Source organism: Lepidochelys olivacea, assembly GCF_965140295.1.
Source record: "Lepidochelys olivacea isolate rLepOli2 genome assembly, chromosome: 10".
In the NCBI taxonomy this organism is placed as follows: domain Eukaryota; kingdom Metazoa; phylum Chordata; order Testudines; family Cheloniidae; genus Lepidochelys; species Lepidochelys olivacea.
In genome coordinates this window covers 52,806,999-52,828,954 of record NC_140420.1, presented here as the reverse complement: position 1 = coordinate 52,828,954, position 21,956 = coordinate 52,806,999, and the positions used below count along the sequence as shown (strand labels likewise).

General features: G+C 42.8%; 2 protein-coding genes across 4 annotated transcripts in view; one reads left to right on the top strand and one right to left on the bottom strand.

Moving 5' to 3' along the window:
- LOC311526913 (C2 calcium-dependent domain-containing protein 4C-like) overlaps nt 1-21,180 on the bottom strand; it is a 70,384-nt gene extending 49,204 nt beyond the window's left edge. The window contains exons 1-2 of one of the 2 annotated variants that reach the window (XM_084640380.1): nt 21,006-21,180; nt 17,262-17,349 (exon numbers count right to left, since the gene is read on the bottom strand). In XM_084640380.1, coding sequence (XP_084496506.1) covers nt 17,262-17,349; nt 21,006-21,058 — 141 coding nt within the window. In that variant the 5' untranslated portion in view covers nt 21,059-21,180. Of the gene's footprint in view, nt 1-3,300; nt 3,450-17,261; nt 17,352-21,005 lie in introns of those variants that run through there. The other variant, XR_014713188.1, reaches the window with a different exon arrangement.
- A 173-nt stretch (nt 21,181-21,353) lies between these two features.
- Nucleotides 21,354-21,956, top strand: part of TLN2 (talin 2) — a 349,917-nt gene continuing 349,314 nt past the window's right edge. For both annotated transcript variants that reach the window (XM_084641187.1, XM_084641186.1), the window contains exon 1: nt 21,354-21,476. The gene's annotated coding sequence lies outside the window, so the exon portion shown is untranslated. The remainder of the gene's footprint in view (nt 21,477-21,956) is intronic.

Here is a 21,956-nt window from a genome sequence, read left to right as displayed (position 1 = left end):
TAAAGAACACGCAGGAGGTGGTACCTCTAATTCCAGCCCCACAATCTGCTATCCAGTTACAGAAGGGTGGAGAATGTGATTGTGAATCAGTCAGGGGAGTGGGAATGTGAAAGCAGCAGGGTTGGCTCAAGAAATTAGCCATATTAGAGAGGTGGATTATTTTTATTCTTACTTGTGGCATTAGGACAGACTGTTCTTTCCCTCTTTATCCTCCCCTTCTCCTGAGCGATTCCATCTTCTCAAAAACCTGGCTGTGAGCTAGCTATCTGCCATGTACGACATTCAAATGGCTGTGTAAGATAGGGTCAGTTATATTGTGCCCTTACTGATCTAACTGATGAACATGCTGCATTCGTGGCAAGGTGGCTTTTTTGGGGACCGAGCCTCCTCACACTGGTGTAAAACAACTGTGAGTGAAAGACCATTCACTTAATGGAGTCTCCCCTGATTTATACTAGTCTATATGAGAGGAAAATCAATTCACTGGAGTACTTAGTGTGATAGGGACTCTACAGTATGGACACAATTCTCTGGGTCTTGCTTTGAGCAGAGACAGGGAAAGCTACAACTTAGTCACCATTGGTGATGCTGCTTTGTGGTGGTTTTCATAATGGTGTTGAAGTCAGCGAATGGCTATGTTAGTTAGTCATACTGACTCAACATCGTAGGGTCTTGTCAGGAGCCAGGACATCGGGCAACCATGATTATACTGTTGCTGTCTCAGACTCCATTCAGAGACAGTGTGGGTTTAAGGGTGACTTCACTGCACTGCATACCACACTTGCTGTCTTTGGGTGGGATGGAAATACTCTGGGGGTGGGTTGGGGGGGGAAGTCCACAGCACAGTTAAGAAGCCTTTGTTTACTCAGTTCTTCTCTTAATCTCTCCTCCCGTTTATCATCTGGTGACTTCCCCCTCACCCTGTCTTTCTTCCCATTTTGAAAGGGGGCACAGAGCTGACAGGATATTGCTCTCAGCACAGGCTGTCATTTTGGGGTAATAAATGTGGATCCATCCCTGAAACTGAACACACAATAGTTGCCACAACTCTTGTGTTAATCACCAATAGCCAAGTATGAATTTAATATTCACTCATCTCTAGTTCAGAGGGAATATCACTGTGGTACAGCCTTATTTGTAGACACTTTAGTTGCTGGCCTCGACTTGAGGAGACCACCAGTGCTTAACAGACATGGCTAGGTTACATTACTTGCATATGCAAATAAGATGTACATTTTAAAAATGTTTTAAACATACTGTGTGTGTGTGAGTGGCATGGCTGCAGAGTGGCCTCAGATAAGACATCTGGACCCAGCTGAGAAAATATATCGCAACAGCAGCACACGTTCAAGGTTTGTGTGTGACAAGAGAAGTGACTAGGGATCTTTGCATCAGCCATAGAAAACCAAAGCTAGATTCTTCTGGAGGAAGTGGTTCAATAGTCAGAATGGGATTGAGAGCCCCGCGTAGAGACATAAGAACGAATTGGATAAATCAGGAGAAGCTGAATTTGGAAGCGGCAGCGATGTGACAGGCACTTCACTCCTAAGAGTGAAAGAAAATGGAATCATACACTCACTAGAATATAATCTACAGAGATGAAGTAAAGGACAAGAAAAACGAAATTAGATTTGGCATCAGGCAATGATGTGTGCTGAATTGTTTAGTAACGTTTTATGAAATGAAGGGTCTAACTCTAGCAGATTCAATTTTCTTTGCTCAACATTTAATATTGTTTCAGTTGCCTTGGAATAGGAACTTCAAGAACTCTGATACATGTTGTGGTACATTTGTTTACTTGACAAGTTAAAATGCTGTGTCTGAGTTGCCCCACCCCATGCAAATGGTCAGCATTTCCAGGATCGTTCTCTTCCTGCCCTCATTTCTCTGTGTCCAATATCTTTGCCATTTCTGAACAGTATCCATTTTATTCCTAGCACTTCTGTGTCTGTGCTGACCTATGGGTGGGCAAGTAGGGAGGTCATGACAGTACCATTTCCATTGTGCTTCTTTTAAAAGTGTGATCTAAGTGAGCTAGATCAAATTCTACTCGAAGTAGTACATATGGAACTACCCTGACTCCAGTGGGGTTGCCTGGTTGTAACTGAGGGCACAGTTTCTGAGGCCCAGACAAACTAAAGGCTGAGCAGGATATTTGTTGTTATGGTGACTTGCTTGGATTTATGCTAATTACCTTGTTGAAAACTGCTTACTAATAATTGTTTATTTCTGTTGAGTCATCAGACCATCTTACCCAAATGTATTGATGAGTAAACTGAATGCAAAGAAGTGAAGCTTCTTAGGCCAAGTTTACATAGATACAAAGGTGCCTAAAAAATGCAGATGTGTGGCTAGAAAGAACCACAAATGCGTCTCAGCAACTTGGGCACCTAACTCCCCTGAGTTAAGTGTAGTAATAAATCCTACTAAGTGCCCATATGCATCTTTAGGCACCTAAATACCTTTATAAACCTGGCCCCTTACTCCTATACCACCTGATCTGGCTCCCACTAAAATCAGTAACAAAATATTCATTGAATTCATTGATATATCAGGCTCACTGAATCAGTTGCACAGTTCCCCCAGAACCTTGACTCCCTGTCCCTTCCTCCAACCCCAAGGCCATGATGTACCTCAAGCAAATGTAATATTCTCTGTGCAATTATTAATACTGTTATTAACACTTTCTTTTTCAGTTACAAAAAGTTACTTTCAGTTATTTGGATATTTAAGCAATAACAGGTGTATTCTTTTTTGGAAGAAATAAATATATATTTCCATACTTATTTTATCTAACTCTAGATATCGATATGTATTTAATAACATGAATAGTAGCAGCACAGTTGACAACAGTGGGGAGAGTCTTTTATTTTTTTTCTTCAAAGAAGGCTTGTTTAGTAAGTGTCATTAAAAGTTAAAAAGCAAGCCAAGTGGGAAGACTGTACACACTGTTCCTTACTGTATACAAATTACATAGAATGTTCGGTCATACCATCAATTTTATTCGTTGATGACGAGTTTGATAAAAAGAGTCCATCCATATTTCAAGGTTTGAACACAGAGGGCAGCTTTTCCTGATTTTTTTTTTTTTTTTTTTGAGTGGTTGGTTTCTCAATGTTTATATATGGTTACCACACTAGAATTTTAAATAAATCAAACAGATTGTACAAAACACTTTTTTTTTTAATTTTGTTCCTTTAATATAAAGTGGATCATATAATGCTTTACAGAGTTAAAAAATGCCATCACTGAATTAAAAAATAAAGACTAGCAAAGCAATTGAGAAGTTACACAGTGCCACCAAAGGAGAAAAGCTCCATATTGGTCAGACATTTGAGAACAGATGGAGAACTGATGAGCTGGAAGAATGCAGGAAGGCTGTTGCAGATGTCAGCAGCTGCAGAGGAGAAGCCACTCACATCAGCTGTGGGGAGACTGTGTGAAGGGACCTATAAAAGACCAACTCAGGATGGGGAGGAAGGCAGATATGAAGAAAAGCTATGAATAATCCCATTGATAAAGGATTGCTTTTCTTTTTCCACAGTATAGTCCAGAAAGGGTTGTTACAATGCGTCCAATTGTTGTAGAATCTGATTAAGTTTTTCCTGTGGCATGCATCCAGCCAAATCTTACTGCTGGGCTTTAAGTGATAGAATGCTCTTCCCTTGGCCACAGAAGCGTGATCTTTTTTTTCGACCACCAAATTAGCAATAGATCTGAATTTCTGCACAGGAATCCAGACTGCAGATTCTTCCAGGTGTCTACGTCACAATAGACCATCACACATCCATTTTATTTGCACAGTTTTATATGCAATTGCCTCTGAGACTAATATTGATGGATATGTCTGGAATATTGCTATGGGAGGGGGAGGGGGGAATGAAGCCTTCTTCGCTCCTGCATTTTAATGTATGAAACTGAAATCCCTTAGTATGATAGCATTTTTTTCTGGCAATTGGGAACTAAGCCATGCGATTAAATTTATAGTGAATTGATTGACATGTTTCATTGGTAAAACATATATTTTACAAACAGTAAAACATTAACTGTATTCTTCCCCAAGGTTCATTTTCTATCAGCATCCTCAGCTCCTTGTCCCATTTGTCACATATTCTGCATAGCTTCCTTCAAACACTCAGCCTAAGCACTGTACACATCAGCAAATCTTTTCTTACATCCAGATCTACCCTTGAACATCAATTCCAAAGTTGGCAATTTAGGTTAGGCATAATCGGGATTGAAGTCCTTATGAATGACTCTAGCATCATAATGAAAAAAATTAGATTTAGGCAGGCTTAGGTTTTGAAGTTGTTTCTTGCCCAAGGCCCCAATTCAGCAAAGCACTCAGGGCTAGATTTGTAATGGTATATAAGTGCCTAAAGAGACAAATAGTGCCACCCAATATTATCATATGAATTACGCACAGATCTTGGTCATGTTGTTTTTTTCCTAAATATGAATTCAAATTATATGGATTTATCCAGCCTGCCTAATTGGAGTTTGCAAAATTATTATTTTATACTTGTGCCATTAAAACTGCTGAATGTTTTTGTATTTAACTGGGAGAAGCCAATGAAGACTGTTCTTCCCCTTTAGCCTGAAGATTCACCTAAGGCTTTGTCACAACCCTTAGTAGATGGTCCAGGAGCTTTATCTAACATATGCTTTCCAACTGCAGCAGCAGCACCTGCCTTCACAAGCTGGAGTGAAAGCTGTGAGAACATGTGAATTTTTTCTTTATATGCAACTTTATATTGTCATGTGTGATGTGGACTATTGTTGGAGGGGAGCAGCTAGGTATTTTCCCACAGGCATTTAGGGTTCCTTATTGGGGCTGCTGGTTTACTGCACGTGTTTTACTGTGGTTTTGAATCCTGTATAGCCTTAGTGGAGTTGTGACTTCATTATTATTTACTCTCCCTCATGAGTATCGGAGTTGGGGGGAGAGCACTTACTATTGGCATCCATTATAGGATTTAGGATCTTCAGAAGTAGTTGCTTTGATGTCATACAGTATGGATTGATTACAATTATGCTATATGGTATGGTTTGATACAACACACACACTGTAAATTTAACAACACAGGCTTAACTTGTAAGGAAGAGGGATGATTATGATTTTGCATTTAAGCTCCTTTTTTTCTGGGTTTGGTGGGGCTATTATTGACTGGAGAGGATTTGCCAAGTAAGGCCAGTAGAGTTCCTTATTAACCCTTTGATATTTGATCTACTGACCAGTCACAGAAGCAGGAGGAACAAGGTGATTTGACAATTTTGCTTTTTAGTCTACAATTCAGCAAGGTAGTTAAGGATATGTTTATCTTTAAGCACATGAGTAGACCCTCAGAACTCAATATTTACAATATGAAATCATTTCATACCTCACGTTTACAGCTGTCCTTTCTTCACATGCACTGCACTTCTGCAATGCTGATTTTTATTTGGTCAGTTGAACGCTGTCTGAAGCTGACATGCCAAACAGTTGTGAAATGACCTCTAAGTATCACAGACATGATAACTTAACTAATAAGGGAAAAGTTAAGACACACTGCTAATCTGTGACACAAAAGACAGAGCATGCTGCATTGTCACAGTGCCATTGTGTCTAGGCACTGCTGCCTGTATGGGGCATGACTTCATACCACTGGAAGCAATTTTGCTGTTGGCTTCATTGGGAGCAGGATTGGGCACATGGTCCTGAGCAACCCCTGGAATATCAGCACTTCAAAGTGACAGAAACTATCTGTTCTGTGGGGCTACATCTGACATACTACACCTCTTGGGAGCAAGCAAGAACCATTCCACCTGCCTGCCATTGTAAAGGTGGGTGGCTAGCCTCACCATGGTCACCTTAAAGGCCATCTGGCCATTCTCTCAGTGTTTATGAAGTTGGGCTGACCATCAACCCTCTTATGAAGGCTTATTTTCCAATCATCATATAGAAGTAGATGAAGCCTGACCTTTGCAACTGAAGAACCCAAGGCTGACTGTCTTTTCAAAGTACCTGGCCATTGTTTGTCCAAAGAGAAGAAAATGCCTGTCAGTAATAAATGAAAAAAAGAAGACAATCACAAAGGGGAAAATAAGGAAGGAGAGTTCTGAAATGAGCTGCAGGTACCTGAAGAGAATCAGGATTCCTTTGAATCTCAAAGAGAAATCATGTGCTATTATCTGGACTAATATTAATGGGGAAATTGGATGCAGTTTTGTTGCGCACCATTATAATTAATCCAAATTGAAATGATAAACATAAATCATGTAGATTTGATCAATAGGATAATTTGTTCCACCCAAAAGTTCAATTTTAGCTCTCAGCTGGGTGATGATCCATGTTAATAATTGGTTTTCCCTGCTGGATTTCAAAAGCATAACTCATAATTTCAGTGGCAGAGCTGTTGCTTTCACAAAGTCGCTCACTCTTAAGATCTCCTCTGACCTCACTGTGCTGTATGCATCCAAACACACATCTTTTCCACGAGCACTTGAAAACCAATAAAAGGTCTGGGGAGACAAGGAAGAAAAGTAGTGCTTGTTGTGGGGTGTGGTGGTAATGAGATACATCCTTAGCTCACTGGATGGAAGGTCTCAGGTCAGCAGGGACTAAAAGCTGCCCAGTGGTATCTCCTGGTGGTCTTCCTCTACTTCCTTAAGGATTGACAGCAACATCACAAAGATCAGAGAGCTGGATGATGCCCTCATGGAGTTTCCTGTGATACACCTGGGTATTACCACACAGGCAAGTGCTATGGTCTACAAATGCAACAGACACCAAGCAGTGACTGCAAAAGAAAACTGAAGCATTCTGTTAGTCCCTAAGTAGTACAGCCTCAGCAACTTACTGACAGGATAATGCGGGAAAGATTCGCCTACCACATGTGAAGGGATGCTGTCTCTATGGCTGTTAGTGTGAAGACAGTGTCAGACTAGAGCTATGGAGGAAGACTGTCTCTAGGGCTCTCAGGCGCCACAGGTTTCAAACCTGACTTGTGGGCTTACTGAGGGAACACCTCATCAGCTATGCCACCATACCCCAAAGTCAGATGAGGGAACTGCAAACAGGAACCGTACTCATTGATGCAGTGGGAACAGCTGTATGCTAGCAGCACTGCTGATTGGGCCCCTCTTACCATAAAGCTCCCTGTTCCTGCCACACACCCTGGCTTTGAGCAAACTCTCAGGGCCCATAACATGGGCAGTGTGACCTAGTGGCTGGAGCCCAGATTAGCATCAGAGTCAAGAGCCATTCCAATGGTCAGAGGCAGAAGCCATGCCAAGGACTAAACCAGAGTCACAAGCCACACCAAGGGTTAAAACGGAGTTTGAGACAGAAACCATGCCAAGGTTTGAACTGGAGCTGGAAGTCACACCAAGGCTCAAAGCCAGAGTCCGGAACTGGAGTTAGGGCAAGGAAGCAGTGGCCAGGAACAAGGAACAGAGAGCAGTAACAGGAAAAAGGAGCAGGAACCAGGCAGAGAGCTCTCAAGGGTCTGGTCAGCAGCAGCCCTAGTGACTGACCCTTGGGTTCCTGCTCCTTGTTTCTGTTACCATGCCCTGGCCCTGGTCCCTGCTTCCTCTCCCTAGCTCCAGTTACTGACTCCAGCTTGCCCCTGGGCAGGATTTCTGATTCTGGCTGCGAATTCTTGGCATGGCTTCTGACCCCAATGTTACTCCAGGCTCCGACCACTCGGTCAGATCACTCACATTATAGGCCCTGACAAGGAACATGTAAAACAAAAAATGTTAAAGACTGATCTAGATACCACAGAACACAGAATGGTGCCTAAGGGCCTGATCCTAACCTCCCCTCATAGGCATAGACCCCAGTGAAATCCACGTCCCAGTGAAGCTCAGGATCTTGCTCCACGGGTCAGATTCACTTCATTGTAAAGGCCTTGCACTCCACTTAAGTCCCACAGTTAGAACTTAAGGGGAGCTTGAGTGAAGTCTAATATTTTATGCTTATCCTCTTCCCTGGGGTGTGTTTCACCCCAAGTGAGTAAACATCAAATGAATGATTCATATGCATAAGGAACAGATTCCTGGAAGGACATGAACCAGCGCTTTCTCCATACTAAGGTATCAGGGTTACCACTGGTACTATGCTGGTATTCCCCGTTCTGCAAGATGCATTAAGCTCCATTATGAGGAGGAGTATATAATAAATGGAGACCTACCAGCTCTGCTAGTGAGGTAAAACTTCTAATTTTACTCTTGGGGTGAAGAAGAAAGTGTTTCCTTTGCTGAAATTCATGGCAGTTGTGGAAAAACTAGGAATCACAGGTCTCTTCTCAACAACGGAAACAAGTCAGGTCCAGGTTTATGAAGTGCCTGTTCAGCTCTGGCAGAGGAGGTGTAGCTTGGCAGAAATAGTAAAGCTGATTAAGGAACAAAGAGAGAGTGCCAAATCCACGAAGTCCTGATTACAATTAATAGGTTTAATAGACTCTGCTGGTATGAGAGCTTTGAAAACCTAGTCTTAGCCCACCAGACCCCAAATACATCAGGCTCGGTTCTCTGTGGAAAATTGATTCCTTCACTTTGTGCTGCTGGCATAAAGGGAGCAGAAGCAGCCCCTCCAAAGAATACCCCTACATAAGGGGGTCCCCTAGATGACAGAGTGGCTCTGTGCTGTTTCCCATTTGCCCTTCCCCTGGACTTGGGGCCACGTTCGAAGCTGGGAGAGGGAACAAGGCCAGAGTACAGTGTGTACCAACTATTTGTCCCATGGCCCCACAGGAAACCAGAGTCAAAGTTAGAGGAGCCCTAAGATCTAACTTACATGATGGCCCTGGCTGCCCTGAAAATATGGGAAGCACAGAGGTGGCTTAAAGCTAAGCACTATGGTATGTCTACACTGCAAAAAAAACAACAACAAAAAACAACCCTGCAGCAGCAAGTCTCAGAGCCCGTGTGTGGCGTTATCTGATTACGATATAACCATATAGATCATTCTTGCAACCACTGTTATATATTTCCAGCAAATATTGTACAAAGGTTGTCGAGTGAGGTGTCTATGAAAAGGTTATGATTTGATGGTTATGATTATGCTATCTGTACACATGTATCATTTTTGTATGTGAAGTTATAAGTATTGGCTCTATACTTGGATTTCAAATGTTTGCTCCTGGGGTAATGCTCACAAGGTAACACCCAGGACATCTTGGAGGGACTGTTCAAATTAAGTGGCTCCTCAAGAAATCCTTGGTTGACAATGGACCATGGGAGACGTCCATCTACACTGGGTGGACTGTCATGTAAATGTGCTGTCTGGAGTGTAGGTAATGGCTTTCTGCCATGACTGAGGGATATTGGGCATGAACATGTGACTTGCCCATGTGACTCCAAACTCCATCTTGTTGCTGTGGGATGCCCTCCACATGGAAAAAGCTATAAAATGCTGGAAACACCTCCATTTTGTCTTCAATTCTGCTTCTTACCTCTGGAGGTACTTTGCTACAAACTGAAGCTCTGAACAATCGACTGAATGACCCATCCAAGCTGTGAATGTACTCCAGAGACTTGACTTAGGCTAGCAGTTTATTCATCACTGCTACAAGCCTGAACCAAGAACTTTGCCATTACTGTATGTGATGGATTCCTTTTAACCAATTTTAACTCTCACCTTTCTTTTGTTTTATGAATAAACCTTTAGAATTTAGATACTAAAGGATTGGCATCAGTGTGATTTTTGGGTAAGATCTAAGTTCTATATTGACCTGGGTGTGTGGCTGGCCCTTTGGGATCAGAAGAACCTATTATTTGATGAGACTGGGTGTAAAGCACCACTCATCTCTGAATCCAGTATTTTTGGAGGTGATATAAGAACTGGAATGCCTGAGGAAACTGCCTTTATGTTTTCTTGTTAGCCAATGTGGTGAAACAGGAGTTTACTTCTGTGGCTTGTTTGGTATATCTTATAAAAGAATAACCACCAGTTTGCCCTATTTCTCAGCAATCTGTCTTGAATTTGGCATCCTCAGTTGTGACCTACTAAGGCACAGTTACACTGGGGCTAAAAATAGCAATGTAGATGTTAAGGATTGGGCTGGACAGAGCCCGGCGTCTGATACCTAGCAAGTGGGGTGGCTCTCAGAACAGGAGACCGAGCCCAAAAGGCTATGCTGCTATTTTTAGCCCTTTAGCATGAGCCCCAACGAGCCCAAGTCAGTTGGCCCAGGCTCTGAAACTTGCTGCAGCACCTGCCGGTCTTTTTTTGCAGCGCAGACATATCCAGAGCCAGGGGTACATACTGCCTTTCTCTACTAATCCAGACTTCCGGCATCCAACCCTAATTACAGATCTGTTACATAAAAAAATCCTATTAACATATTTCCTTATTTCAGTGATGATTTCACAGGAGAACACAGCAGATCTGTGAGATTACAGAAAACGCAGCTTAAATCTGAAGATGCAGCATAAGGAAAAGAGCCATGAGAAGGTTTTAAAAATCCTTTTTTCCAAAATTATTCAAATTTGATTTATCTGTCCATAAAAATCGTGTGCTGTAAATCACATCTGAAGAGTGTGATTTTTTTCATTTTGCTGTGGGTAGATTTAGTTAGTTATCCCCATTGCTGATAAACTGAAGAGTATAAATCTGATGTTCAGCAAAAAATATGAGGCTTGAGAACGTGGCTGGGGATATACAAGCAAGCAGGAGGAGGTGCTCAGCTGGGGGCTGGAGGAGAGACAGTCAGCAGAAAGGGCTGCACCACCACAGCTCTGTATAATGAACAACTCAGAAGATCTGAATGTCTTCTAAAAAGTTAAGTATGGTACCTATATTGGCCTGGGCCATTCTGGTTTCCATGCCCAACATGTGTGCAGAGGAGCACCTAAGCTGCTCCCTTGGCAATGTTAGAGAACGAATCATCTTGCACGATTACCCTTCTCTTACACAATTTTTGAGAAATCATCCATAAATATGCTGTGGCTGTTTTTTCCCTCCTGTACTATTCTTATGAAAATAGGTCTATTATAGACAATATTCATAATAGCGCTTTCTTCACCAATTGGAGGAGGGTTGGATTAGCTGACTTCAGACATCATTGCAGGAATTAGACTAGATGGATCACTGATTTTTCTAGTAAAATGACTCCTTTGTTCCTTTAAGTAACTGATTAGTCTTCTTCTATGCAATTGCTTTGTTTATGGAGTGAAACTGAGCATCCACAGCTTGCATTTCTCAGATAGTTCCTCGGTGTATTCAGTCTTGGCACTATCAATGGGGAATAACTTTCTTAACTTCTGAGCCCACTGGTTTTACCAATACTGGATAAATACTGTTTGTCAACAAGAGAAGAATCAGTAGAAGATGATCCTGGTGAGAGAGTTCTCTGGTAAAAACAACAACAAAATTCCTATATTTTTCTGGAGCACTGTGCAGTGATGAGATATCCCTCCATCCACAGAACTTAATACTTTTTTTATAGAGTGTCTTTTATCTTCAAAGTGATTTATTAACTGATTTTTAAATATTATGTATTTGTTGCAGTAGCTTTCCTCAGAGGAGTGTTGTGAGAATTAGATTGTAATAGAATATTATTGTAGAGATGGCGAAACAGATGCAAACCAGTTAAGGTCACAGTCACAAAGAGCTATGGGTGTTCAGCATGTGTGGAGGCTGTTTGGGGACTCCCAGAAATGGAGGCATCCAAAGTTAATAAAATCTTTTGATAACATAGAGAGGAAGTATTAATGCTGGAAGCACATGGTGTGCAGCATGGGGCTCAAACCACAAGGCTAGACCTCCATAGTATTGTTTATTCTGTGGCTGGGAGCAAGACTTCCAGCATGGGCAAAGAGACATGCGCTACTGGGTGTCAAGCTAATACACTAAAAACAGCAGTATGGACACTGTGGCTCAGGCTCTCAAGCCCACCCGTCCCCCTAACCTTGAGAACCTGAGCTGCAGGGTCCACACTTCTATTTTTAGCATGCTAGCTTGAGCCCTACTTATGTGAGTCTTCCTGCCTGGGCTGGGAGGCTTGCTCGCAGCTGCGGTGTAGACATAACTTGTAACTCCATGCGTGTGCAAACAGATTGCCTAGGGTGCTGCCTGAATCTGAGGCTTCTCCTCCCTGTGAGGGGGCAGGCCTTTTTTTCATGAGCTCTAGGATTTTAAATCAGGGCTGTCCTCCCCTTTTTTTTTTTTGGTCATTCAAAGGAGACCAAAGGAGACTGAGCTGCACATTGGCTCAAGATCCGTTTTGGCAAATTCTGGCTGGGTGTTGGGAATTCAGTGTTGCAGTGTGGGATTGCTTCCTCCTGAAGAGTGTACAGAAAACAAATGTACCCAAAAGAAAAATGGTGAGAGCCAAAGTCCTAAGATGTATTTATGGATTGATTTATGTAAAATGGAACATGGTAGCCAATTTGAAATCCTAGAGCTCAGAGGGGAGACCATGGGGGAGGAAGGAAAGGCCTGCCCCATCAAAGGGAGGAGGGGCTACAGAGTCAGGAAGCAACTGATCAAGAGGAACAACAAATGATAACAAAGAAAGGGGAACGCAGGTCATCAGTTGAGAACAAAGGGAACAGATGGGGACACAGAGCAGAGAACCTTGGACTGCAGCCACTGCTCTGCGATGGAGTTGGTGGGTGCTGCCCAGAGGAACTTTGTCTAAGTATGTGAAACAAGCAGGGACCGAAAGTAGGCCCCACAGTTGTAGAGAACTCCCCACCGAGCTTCCTCCTCCTGGACAAATCTATAGTCATTTTACCCAGTGCCACAAGGAGGTTGACAGGGTGGTGCCATGGCTTTGCTGGGTAGTGGACAAGGAGTGCATAAAGGAAAAGATGAAGGGAAAAGTGCAGCCAGAATCCAAGCAGGAGGAGGAGCTAGAAGAGGGGTTGCAGCCTAGTGATCGGGAGGTAAAGGCAACAGAAGGAGCTGGCAGCGGGGACATCCGTGAACCACACCGGCCATATGTCCATGCTCACAGCTCCATGCAGGAGCCACCCATGAATACCCCCAGCAGGCCAAGGGATCAGAGTTTTGAAGGCAGCAGCCTGAGAGCCATGAAACTCAAATCTTCTGTCGTGCAGGACAGGCAGGAGCTATATGTGGCTCCCACACACCAACCAGCCATTCACACTTACCCCACAGGGACTGACCATTCCTATAAGCAGCTTCCCTGCCCAGTGATTATTTGGCTCCCCGGTCATTTACAGATCTGATTATTGTCATGCACAGACCCAATCACTAGGATGCTGAACTGAGACCACCAGCTAATTTCACAGAGGCCAGAGGCCAGCCACGGGATGGCAGTTACGGCCAGGAGGGAGCCCAGGAGGAGGGAATCTCTGAGAGGATCCCTTTTGGGAGTTCCTTCCCAATCTTTCCACTGAGAGAAGGGGTTCACCTTCCATGGAAGAAGTCATGGGGATATCTGGTATATCCCAGTGGATCCTTGGAAGCCAGGACCATACCAGCTCTGAGCCCCAGCATGGAACAGCATGAAACCCCAGCCCCCTTCCACAAGGGAAATCTGTGAGCAGAGAGTCCTCTCTGTGCACAGATCTTGAGTTGTAGGGGGTGATAATCTTTGGTAATTACCAGCCTGGACAGGATTCAAGGGGTGACCTAGAGGTGAAAGGCTTCATATCCCATTACTAACTCCCTGAGCCATCCAGATCCTCAGAGGCATAACACCGTCCTTCAACGAAGCTCTCAGCATATATAGGAGGCTTGATCTGATCTCAGATATTTGCAGTTAATGAACACACCCTTAGAATGGCTTGTACTACTGATTTTAAAGCTACTGTATATGCTCAATGTACACCACTATCATACTGAGGGTGAAATTCACCTCCGTGCATGTGTAACTTAGGGTTTAAGTGAGACTGAAGTGCTTTGTACTACATAAAAGAAGGTTTGTTTTCGCCTCTGAGTGCAAAAGTGTGCAAATATTGCTTTTGAAGGAAATTATATAGTTTATGCACAAACAGCTTACAGCATGGACTTAGTCTTGCTAATATCATAAGCAGATGTTGGTGCTTTGTTAAACTTACAAATAAGATGAGAATCACAATAATGAGCATTACTAGTGTAGCCAATTTTTCTTTGGCAGACCTCCAGCAGGAAATATTCTTGTGTCAACTTCAATTCTTTCCTTTGGTATTACACAGACTCAGACAATGCATTTGTTTGATTCATTTACATATGCCCAAATCTCTATTTCATTGTTTCAGAGCATAAAACAATTGTTCTGTTATAAATCATAACAAACAATCTATAAATCTGAACAGTAAAACGGATGTAGCTAAGTACTGAAGGAGACTGTAACACAGAAAGGAAACTGAGTTATGTATAATATAGAGCTTATTATTCAAATGATTTGTATGAAGACGAGGTGCTAACAATGCCTCGTATTTTAAAAGTGAAGAGTTTTCTATCACACTGAACTGATGTAATTTTAAAAAAAAAAAGCAAACATTTTCCTTTATAACGGCAACAAAGCTAATGTGTGGTAACATAGCGGGGCACTAAGGGCCAGGAAAACAACAATTTTATTTCCTAAAAGGAATGGCATTGTTCCAATACTTTATCAGCATCCTTGGGAGGAGTGGCAACTGAAAAACTCTGCTTCTGTAGCACAACATGGATTTCACCATTCAGGTAGTAAGGTTGACACTGTTTCCCAGATAAAATTTTCCAAATCGCTTAAGTGACTTTGGAGCCTACATCCCCTTTTCAAAAGTGCAATATTTTAAGTGGATTTTTTGTGCATACTGTTTTTGAAAATGGGCAAGATATTCGATTAAAAGACTCTATAACTTACTGTTCATCTTGTGAGTCACCACTTAGTTACATACAAGTGATGTGGAGAGCATCCCTCCTGTGTATTCTGTGAGTCCTGTCACATGTTTCAAAACCCTGCAAAATGTTTTGTGGCTCAGGTCCAAACACTAATTTTAAGATATGTTTGGAAACCACAATTGGAAACCCAACCCATATTGGATATTATGACAGTCTGAATCCAAGCCTTTAACTCAGACATTTTCATTAACCTTGTTTTTCATAATCAACTTAAGCAAAATAAGTTTCCTTCTGAGTAACATGGTAATGCCATGGGAAACTCTGCTTTTTAGATATTAAAATGTTTTGATGTTGCTAATACTGAGTATGAGGAGAGCTGGAATAAGCAATTGTGAAATCAACCTATGGCCCTAACTGCTATTATTACTATTAGGTGTTGTGCCTCTAAAAGTGACCTGTGGTTCTTAGTCTCCAGGCCTTATACATTACTGAATCTGGGTCCCAAATATGACCCACAATCCTATTCTTCCACCCTCTGAAATCACCATTTCCCTTTAAATTAGGCATTGGTTCACATGCGCCTGAGTTTCTGCCCTCCAGAGGTACTTGTGTCTCTTTGTTTGTGTTTTTTTACCTAGCATATTAATTCTGTAAAGTCATTCTGTAGTTAATTTAAAATTGGTTGAGTGACTTTCTGCAGATGCAGCAACTATCATATAAGGGAAAATATAATTTCTCTACAAGGCTATATTTAGACTGTAATGTAACTATGGAGCTAAGAGAAGTTGATAAGATCAGCTGCTCCTGCATAGACACAAATCATTCAATACTCTGGAACTCTGTTTTTTGTCACTCGTGACTACAGACTTCAGAGTTGGGGAAGGAGAAGTGGTGAGGTCACAGGATGATTACCACAGTTCCAATCTTGATTTTAAACAGTAAAATGCTGATAATGTAATAGGGAGGGAGGGAGGAAAGGGAAGGTGACCCCTTAGGCAATTTCATTTTACTATTAAAGGATTTAAGTCCTTAAAAAGACATTTTTCTAATGGATGAATCTCTTCCAGAAACTCCCATGCAAAGCTAAGTAGTAAGAGTCAATGGTGCCACAACCCTTTTTGGAATAACTTCTATTGTGTCCAGCAAGAGGTAATCACATTAAGTGGGACTGAAAATAATTTTACAGCAAGAATTGGGGGCTTCCATTATTATCAGAATGAACAATCTGAGTCACAATGAAGAAACTGATGTAACAGAGTAACACAGACAGGTGAGATTTTCTTTGTGTATTGTTCTTTGTAGTGCTGGGGTGTGGAAGAGACAAAGGAAGGCAACTGAGCAGAAACACAGCAGTGGTGCTTTGATAAGACTATGCAAAAAGTAAACAATATGAAGACTTAGGCCTGGTCTACACTGGGGGCGGGGGCGGGGAATTGATCTAAGTTACACAACTTCAGCTACGTGAATAATGTAGCTGAAGCTGATGTACTTAGACCTGCTCACCATGATGTCTTCACTACCGTGCGTCGACGGCTGCTGCTCCCCCATTGACTCTGCCTGCAGCTCTTGCGGTGCTGGAGTACAGGAGTCGATGGGAGAGCGCTCAGAGCTTGATTTATTGTGTCTAGACTAGACGTGATAAATTGACCCCCGCTGGATCGATTGCTGCCCGCCGATCTGGCTGGTAATGTAGACATACCCTTAGGCCCAAATTTGACCTTCCGTTAAACAAACGTGATCCTTCCTTGCATTCAGAGAGAGAAAAATATGGCTTTTAATGTCTGAGAGACAGTGTGTGACTGAAATGCGTGTGAGTAATGAGGAAGTGTGCCCAAAGAGCCTTCCCCTTACACATAATGCCAGGGCTACTCACAGTTGGAGCCCCAGTGCTCAAGGAAGTGTTGGGACATCACCCCAGAAGGGCAGAGAGTGCGGGGTGGGGGGGTGATATGGCTGATAAAGCCTAACAGCTCTGTATCCACAGGCTACTTTCAGAGGTTGGACTATCAGGGACAGCAGGCTGTACCAAACTATGTTAATGTTCCAAGGTACTTAGGAGCCCTAATTAAATACAAAATTAGGAAATAGAATTTTTTTAATTATTCTGTGTGGTGACTTTTTAATTCAGTGTTACTTCACCGCCTGTTCTTTTGTTCAACAATTGCTAAATCAGAATCTAACACCACATCTGGTTGCTTTAAGCTACTTAACAAACTATTTTCTTAACTATACTTTCCAAAAACAGGGTATATATGCCAGAGGAAGATGGTCTAGTGGTCAGAGCACAAGACCATGAGCTAGATACTCTGGGCTTATTCCTAGCTTTGTGACTGTCACAGATTCACTGTGTATTCTGTGCAAGTCACATAACCTCTCTAGTTTTGACCCACTAGGGCTCCTGCGTTTGACTTTTCCAAACCTTCTTACATAGGTATAAAAATAATCTGTCACATTTTAGCCAAAACATGTTCCTCTACTAGCTTTTAATAAGTCCATTTACCTTGCTGGAGTCATGTTTCCTGAGCTTTGTAAGTGTTCTCCTTCCCATCCAAAGCCTTTGCAGGATCTTAGTAACTGGCATTGCATTCCTGTTTTAATGTATAAGGTGGTAGAAGATTATTATTTTCTCACTTGTCAGTTTTCTAAAGATGCCCAATCCTAATGGAATATCTATATGCACTTATTTTTACTATCTCATTTGCATACCTAGATTTGATTTATGCTGCATTTAAATGGACCCATTCTGAGCCATTGATTTTTTTTTTCTTGATTTAAAGTGCATTTGCACTGTTGGATTAGAAAACTGTTTATAGCATGTACCTGACCTGACATCCGACACTGTAAGCAAAAATGAGAGAAGGGTTTCGCTAGAAATGCTGTCACCTGAAGGTGTGCACCCATGATATGGTTTAGGTATCGAAGTTCTGATATTTTCAATACAAAGATTAACCCAGAGCCATGAACAAGTGGGACAGCATTTATGGGCAGTTTGTGTCGAAGTTTTATTATTCTGTGGGCATCTCCTGACATCTGCCTCTCAAGTTTAAAAAAGGAGGTCCCCATCTCTACTAACACACCTGGTGAGCAACTGAAAACTGGTCTCCCATTCCTGATGGTATATGTCAGCTCCACTTTGTTTCATGGAAACGTATGATCGTTGTACTTCTTGATCTGCCAAAGTGCATTTGCTTTTGAGCCTCTGAAGGTCTGATAATGAGGAAGATGCAGAGAGATGAGGTAAAACTGCTGGGATGGAGGGAAAGTAAAGCCAGATGCCTGAAATAGAATGTCTCAATTTTTAAGCTTTGTCTGGATGGAAACAAAGCCTAGAAATGTGATTTTCTTCCAAGCAGTCATAATTTTTCCCCTCGTTCATAACGAACCATAAACGTGTCAGCTCACTTGTCACAGCTGGTAATTGTGGCTAGAGTCTGATTTGATTGTGAGAGATTATGTCATGCAGGTCGTCAGACAAATCTCAAACTCAGCAGTTACTACTACTAACTAAACCAGTTTAATGATACTCCAAGAGACAAGTGAGAGACTAATAGGAAAGAGGTGAAGGGCCAAAGTTGTCTTCACAATGAAACGGAAGGGAAAGTTGGATAATTTCAGAACTGTGATGTAAGCAACTTTTTGGTTCATCTCAATTATTCTGAGTCTTTTTTCATCAGAAATATTTCCATCTGCAAATGTTAATAAAGTGAACTAATGTAAATTCATCACTAGACAGAATGTTCCAGCTGTTGTAGAGGACCAACAACAGGCTACTCACAAAACTAGCCTCTAAGATGGAAAAGATTTCTGATTATCCTTGTCTCTGTGGAATCAGGAGATTTATCTGAGTGGACTGGAATCAGAATTGGGAAAAAGTAGAGTACGACTTGCTGATTCCTGCAGGCTGTGAAGCTTACGTGAAACCCAAAAGTGTCTCACTTTTACACATTGACATTATCTAGGAAATATCATCTCAGTTTGGAATAAAGCTTTGGATTTTGTTACCTCATTATTTATGTATCCTTGCTGAGTTGTGTATAAAACTTGAACTGTAAGCTCTTTGAGGCAGGGACTCTGTCTTTTATTTACCTGTACAGCACCTAGCATGCATAAGTAAACATGATGAAAAATAAATAATTCCCATTTTTGGAAAGCTCAGACTCACCATTATGCCATCAACATCTAATGTTTTGGGCTTAAGTTATCAGCTCTGCTGCACAGGCCTTGGAGGTGGGTGGAGAAAGTTGATTTTGTTACCTTTTCACAGTCCTGTTTTGGCACTAGTCAGCCTTCTTGGGCCTGGCAAAATTTAAAGCATCCTCTGGGCTCCTCTAAATTACAGTTGGCTGCTTATGGTCTTTCCGATAGTTGAGAATAGGTGAAATGCAGTCAATCTGTGGCCATGCCCTTACTTATCCCTGGCTATCCCCCAAGGTGTCTCCTGTACTGGGAGCTGTGAAGGCATGTGAACAATGCCTCAGAACTTTTATTTAGGTATGTATATCTTTAAACCTATAAAAAAGCAAATACACCTCCAAACAAAGTATTCTAATGCAATAAAGCAAATTAAGCACACCTTCTAGTGCGATTTGCAAGATGCTTTTTGTCCAAACTGCAAGTGGTCTAAGTAGCTCAGAATGACTGTTACAGTTGTTAATACTGAGATGCCTTAATCATGCAGCTTAGGTGTACAAGGTAACTGCTGTTGGGTATAGTAACTATGAGACCATCTTCAACAAGCTCACCAGGGAATGAATTGCTGTAGAAATCCTGAATGGGTTTCAGGACTTCCTTGTTCTACAGTCCAATTGCATGTTGGCCTAGTGGCTTAATGCTCACTTGACTGCTCAAAATTACTGTTGACTGGGAGAATCGCTGAAGGATGATGCAACTGAGAAAACTTTCTCCTGTTTACAAACAATGCTGAAGAACAGTTGATCATTTAGGCTCCTACAATTTTTGTACTGGCAAAATGATTTTGATTCTGGCTATAATTTGTTTACTAGAAGAGTTATAGTGATATAAACTGTACAGAGAATGCAAGGGGTTCAAGCCAGTGTAAGGGGTTCAAACCAGTGTAGCTTATTCTCCACCCTGTATGGGTATCACTATACTGATATAAAGTACCTTTATATTGGTACAACTCTGCCTGCACGAACGGGCCTATACCTGTAGAGTTAATGCAGAACAAACCCTTAGTTTTGCTTGTTACAACAAGTTTCCAGATAGTACTACGTGTAAAAGCTTAATATGACCAAATATAAATGGCTGTTTTGCCTTGAATGAGTTGATATTTTTAGTCACGTTGAAATAATCCAGTGCACAGAATTTTGTTTGGCCCATAAGCTCCTGTCTAAGATGGTGATGAATAAACAGGAGGCGTGACCTACCTCCAGTGTAGGTACAGGGGTGCCTAAGTTGGCATTTTTTAGATTTTTGATGAACAAAATGTAAATTGTACCAATGTACGGTGCAGGTCAACGAGGCTCTGTATGGGAGAGAATCTGCCCTTGTGGGTCTCTTTGCAAAATTCAAGTTTAGGTTCACTTGCTCTTTAGCCCTTTGGGTTGGTTTCAGAATAAAATATAGTTACCTCAGTGCCAGGGCAGGGAAGGAAATTTAAAGGGACCTATTAATTTAATTCAGCTCTGTAGAAACATTGCCTCAATTTTTGAGAATTCCTGCAACCTCTGTCTTGGGTCTCCTACATGCCTGTTGCTCTCGTATCTAAGTATGTAACACAATCTCAGCCATTTAACCCCACTTTGTAAGAGTTTGCAGTGTTAGAAAAGTAATTTAACTTAGACTAAAAGTCTGGTACTCACTACCTGGGTTTACATACAGTATTGTTGTATAGATACAAGTAAAGGTGAGGGCAAGTGTCTAGCCAACATGGAGAACCCTGCATTTTCTCTAACAGTAAATGAAATTGCTCCACAAATCGATTTCCCTACTTAAAGAATACTTTATTTTCCCCTGCTTTCCGCATCCCTGAAACGAAGCCATGCCCTGACCTACTTCCCTCCTGAAAACTATCCCAGGGCCACTGGCAGCTGTGACTGAAGAGGGGCACATCTTCAACGGGGGCAGAGCTCCTAGTGCCAGCTGCCCTGCCCAGAGGAGGGACAGAGGGCAGCCTGTTCTTAGGGGGAGAGAGGTTCATACTGCAGCTGGGAGCACGGACCTCCCCCTTCCCACCACCCAGCAGGATCAATGGCTTTTTTTCGTCTGGGTCCCCTTTGCTCACCTCTCAGCTGGGTGGAGTGGGATGGGGGGGGTCGCTGTAGCAGCTGCCCCCATATCCTCACTCGCAGATAAGAGAGGGCGATAGGGGACCTTGCTGCCTAAATCCACTGAACGAGGGGGGGGAGAGGTGATGTCTCTGTGGCAGCTGCCCGTGCAGGAGAAGCTGCTGCTGCGCTCGGGAGGTGCCAGGGTGGGGTGCGGGTGTGTGCGTGTGCGGGGGGTCCCTGCTCCAGCTAGGGGGAGGAGGAGGCGGCAGCATGGTCGGGAGGAGGAAGGCAGACCAGTCCCAGAGTGATGACGCGTTTCCTGCTCTCCCTGGGTAGGGGGCTCCGAGCCTGGAGTGAGCAGCAGCTGCAAGCGGCTGAGGAGGAGCAGAGCGCAGGAGCAGGCGGCACTGGCAGGCAAGGAAGCGGGGAAGGAAGCGAACTGCAGGGGTTAGGCGCTTTGCAATGCAACAGTAACGCCTGTCCCGGTAGGAGCCTCTGAGGAACCTTTCCCCTCTCCTGCTATTGCACGTTGCATGGAATTTCTCGTGTTTCTTTTTTTAACCAAGGGGATAATCCTTGTACGCACGGGCTGAGTAGTGGGAATGCAGAAAGCCAGTGCGAAGCCTGGCGGTGCAAAGGGAGCGCTGGATCTGCAGGGGAATGAACCTCCACCTGTCTTTTGCGTGTAGCTATTGCATTGCACTCAGCCTCGCAAGGAGACGGGTGAATTTTCTTGAACCTGGTAGAGGAATCTTGTCTGGAAGCTCAAGGCTGGCTCGGCTCAGCTTTCGCCCCTGATCCCTTTTCCGGTGATTGGGCTTTTGCAAAAGACAGACCAGATGCATGGAGTGACCCTTCCAGATCCCAGCTGCTGGAACTGGAGCGTGTTAACGCTTGTTGATAGCTAGCTTCATTCCAGCACAATCTAATCCACACCGAAACGCTGCCCTGCTCACTGGAGCCTA